Genomic DNA, 2,731 nt, shown 5'->3' with positions numbered 1-2,731 from the left:
GAACCAATCCTGTCTGTGTTCTGTGCACATCTAAAATTCCTGCTGAATGACCCGCCCTGGGAGCGAGTTACCAGCGGAAGGAGGGTGCAGGTTGGGTGGGGAGGAGAGAGCCCAGGGCTGGGGCGGCAGGGGGTGTGGGTGGGTGGGTGGGGAGAGCCCAGGGCTGGGGCAGCAGGGGGGTGCGGCAAGGAGCCCAGGGCTGGGACGGGGGGCAGCCAAAATGTTTTTTGCTTGGGGCGGCAAAAAACCTAGAGCCGGCCCTGGGGGGGAGGGGCAGTCGCACACTCACCGTAGTACTGGGTGTTGCCCCAGCCGGTCACAGTGCAGACCTTGCCGTCCAGGAGGGGCTGCCCCAGTGCCGGGAGGCAGACGGGCTGGACGTCCTCTGGGGAGACAGAGCCTGGGCATGAGGCACAGATAAGGGTTGCGCGCCACATGCCCACAAAGCCACACGCTAACACACACAGCCACACACCCACACACAGCCACATGCCCACCACACGCCCGCACAGCCACAAACCCACACACAGCCACACGCCCACACAGCCACACACAGCTACACAGCCACACACGCCCACACACCCACACACAGCCCCACACCCACACACAGCCCCACACCCACACGCCCGCACAGCCACACACCCACACACAGCCACACAGCCATACAGAGCCACACGCCCACACACAGCCACACCCACACACAGCCACACACCCGCAGAGCCATACTCCCACACACAGCCACACGCCCCACACACCCACATAGCCACACGCCCACACACAGCCACATGCCCACCACATGCCCGCACAGCCACAAACCCACACACAGCCACATGCCCACACAGCCACACACAGCTACACAGCCACACACCCACACAGAGCCACACCCACACACAGCCACACGCCCACACCCACACAGCCACACACACCCACACAGCCATACGCCCACACACAGCCACACGCCCCACACACCCACATAGCCACAAGCCCACACACAGCCACACACCCCCACACGCCCACACACACACACAGCCACATGCCCGCACGCCCGCACAGCCCCCCACACAGCCACATGCCCACACACAGCCACACACCCCCACATGCCCACACAGCCACATGCCCACACACAGCCACACGCCCGCACAGCCACACACCCACATGCCCGCACAGCCACACACCCACACGCCTGCACAGCCACTTCCACGCACCCACAAAGCCACACACCCACACAACCACACGCCCGCACAGCCGCACACCCCCACACGCCCACACAGCCCCACACCCACACACAGCCACACGCCCGCACAGCCACACACAGCCACACGCCCGCACAGCCACACCCACACACCCACAAAGCCACACGCACACACACACACAGCCACATGCCCACACACCCACACACAGCCAAACACAGCCACACACACCCACATACCCACACAGCCACACACACCCACACAGATACATGTACAACACACACCTCGCACACCATACACACAACACACATACTACTCGGACACATCGCACTGTGCACGCAGATAAATGCACCACACAGAAAATGCACAACAGACACACACACAAAACCCACAGACACGCCACACACCATACACAGACATCACACACAATGTGCACACACTACAGACACCCCTCACCCACACACAACTGCTCCACACACCCAGAATCACTAACATGCTCACACTCTCACACTGCACCCCACGCACAAAGCCCCATGGGTGCCTCCCCGCAGTGCATGGGGTGACCCCCAGGCTCCCCGCCAGGCGTCCCGCACTCCCAGGCGTCACCGCTCGCCCACACGCACCGGTGAAGCTGAGGGGCGTGGCCAGGTGCACCAGCGCGATGTCGTTGCCGTTCTCCTCGCTGTTGGGGTCCAGGAAGGGCAGGTAGCCCGCGTGGTACACCACACCCGTCACCCCCACCTGCTGCCCCCTGCTGGACACCTGAGAGATGGCGCCAGAGAAAACCCGCCAGCGGCTCACCACCCGGTTTCTCCTGCAGGGATGGACAGACGGACATAGTGCATCAGGGGGCCAGGCGGGGCTGCCACCCCCTCCCCCACCAGGGATGGGACTGCTGCTGAGAGCAGGGGGCAGGGAGGCAGGACTCCTGTGTTCTCTCTCTGGCTCTGCCAGGAGTGTGGGGTCTAGTGGTTAGAGCAGGGGGACTGGGAGCCAGGACTCCTGGGATCTATGCCCAGCTCTGGAAGGGAAGTGGGGTCTTGTGGTTAGAGCAGGGAGGCAGGGCTGAAGGCAGGACTCCTGGGTTCCATCCGCCCTTGGGGCTGGGCACTCACTCAGGGAAGCAGTGTGCGGCAGTGACAACCCACTCGCTGGAGATGATGGAGCCACCGCACAGGTGGGTGCCGTCGTAGCGCAGGCTGACTTGCCACGGCCACTTGCCCAGACTGGCGTCCTGGCCCCCCACGATCCGGTCAACAGACAGCTTCCTACGCCCACAGTCTGCAGGGGACACGCCCGTCAGTGCCAGCCATGCTCCGCCGCAGCCACTAGGGGGAGACAACCAACCCCCCACCCTACCCCCACAGCCACTCCCCCAGCGTGGTCCCAGGGGTAACTCCCCCGACACCCTGACTCCAAAGGAGGTTTCCTGGGTTACTCTGGAGGCCGCATTTTATCCTGGAGCTTCTTCCAGGCTGGCTCTTGTCTGTTTCAACTGGAAATTGCAGGGCCAGGAAGTGCCTGTGCAGGATCTGGCACAA

At 63.3% G+C, this 2,731-nt stretch overlaps 1 protein-coding gene across 1 annotated transcript; it reads right to left on the bottom strand.

Annotated features, from left to right (window-relative positions):
• Window positions 1-259: 259 nt before the first annotated feature.
• On the bottom strand, window positions 260-2,518 carry LOC112122108 (serine protease hepsin-like; the record flags this gene model as incomplete). Its single annotated transcript, XM_026662087.1, has 3 exons — window positions 260-385; window positions 1,814-2,004; window positions 2,306-2,518. Coding segments are annotated over 3 exons (530 nt in total), but the record flags the coding sequence as incomplete, so codon positions are not given.
• Between the last annotated feature and the right edge of the window lie 213 nt (window positions 2,519-2,731).

The sequence above is a fragment of the Terrapene carolina genome, unplaced genomic scaffold (assembly GCF_002925995.2).
Source record: "Terrapene carolina triunguis isolate 2854851 unplaced genomic scaffold, T_m_triunguis-2.0 Scaffold22330, whole genome shotgun sequence".
Taxonomy (NCBI): Eukaryota; Metazoa; Chordata; order Testudines; family Emydidae; genus Terrapene; species Terrapene triunguis.
The sequence above is the reverse complement of the archived record's forward strand: the minus strand, read 5'-3'. Positions and strand labels throughout refer to the sequence as shown.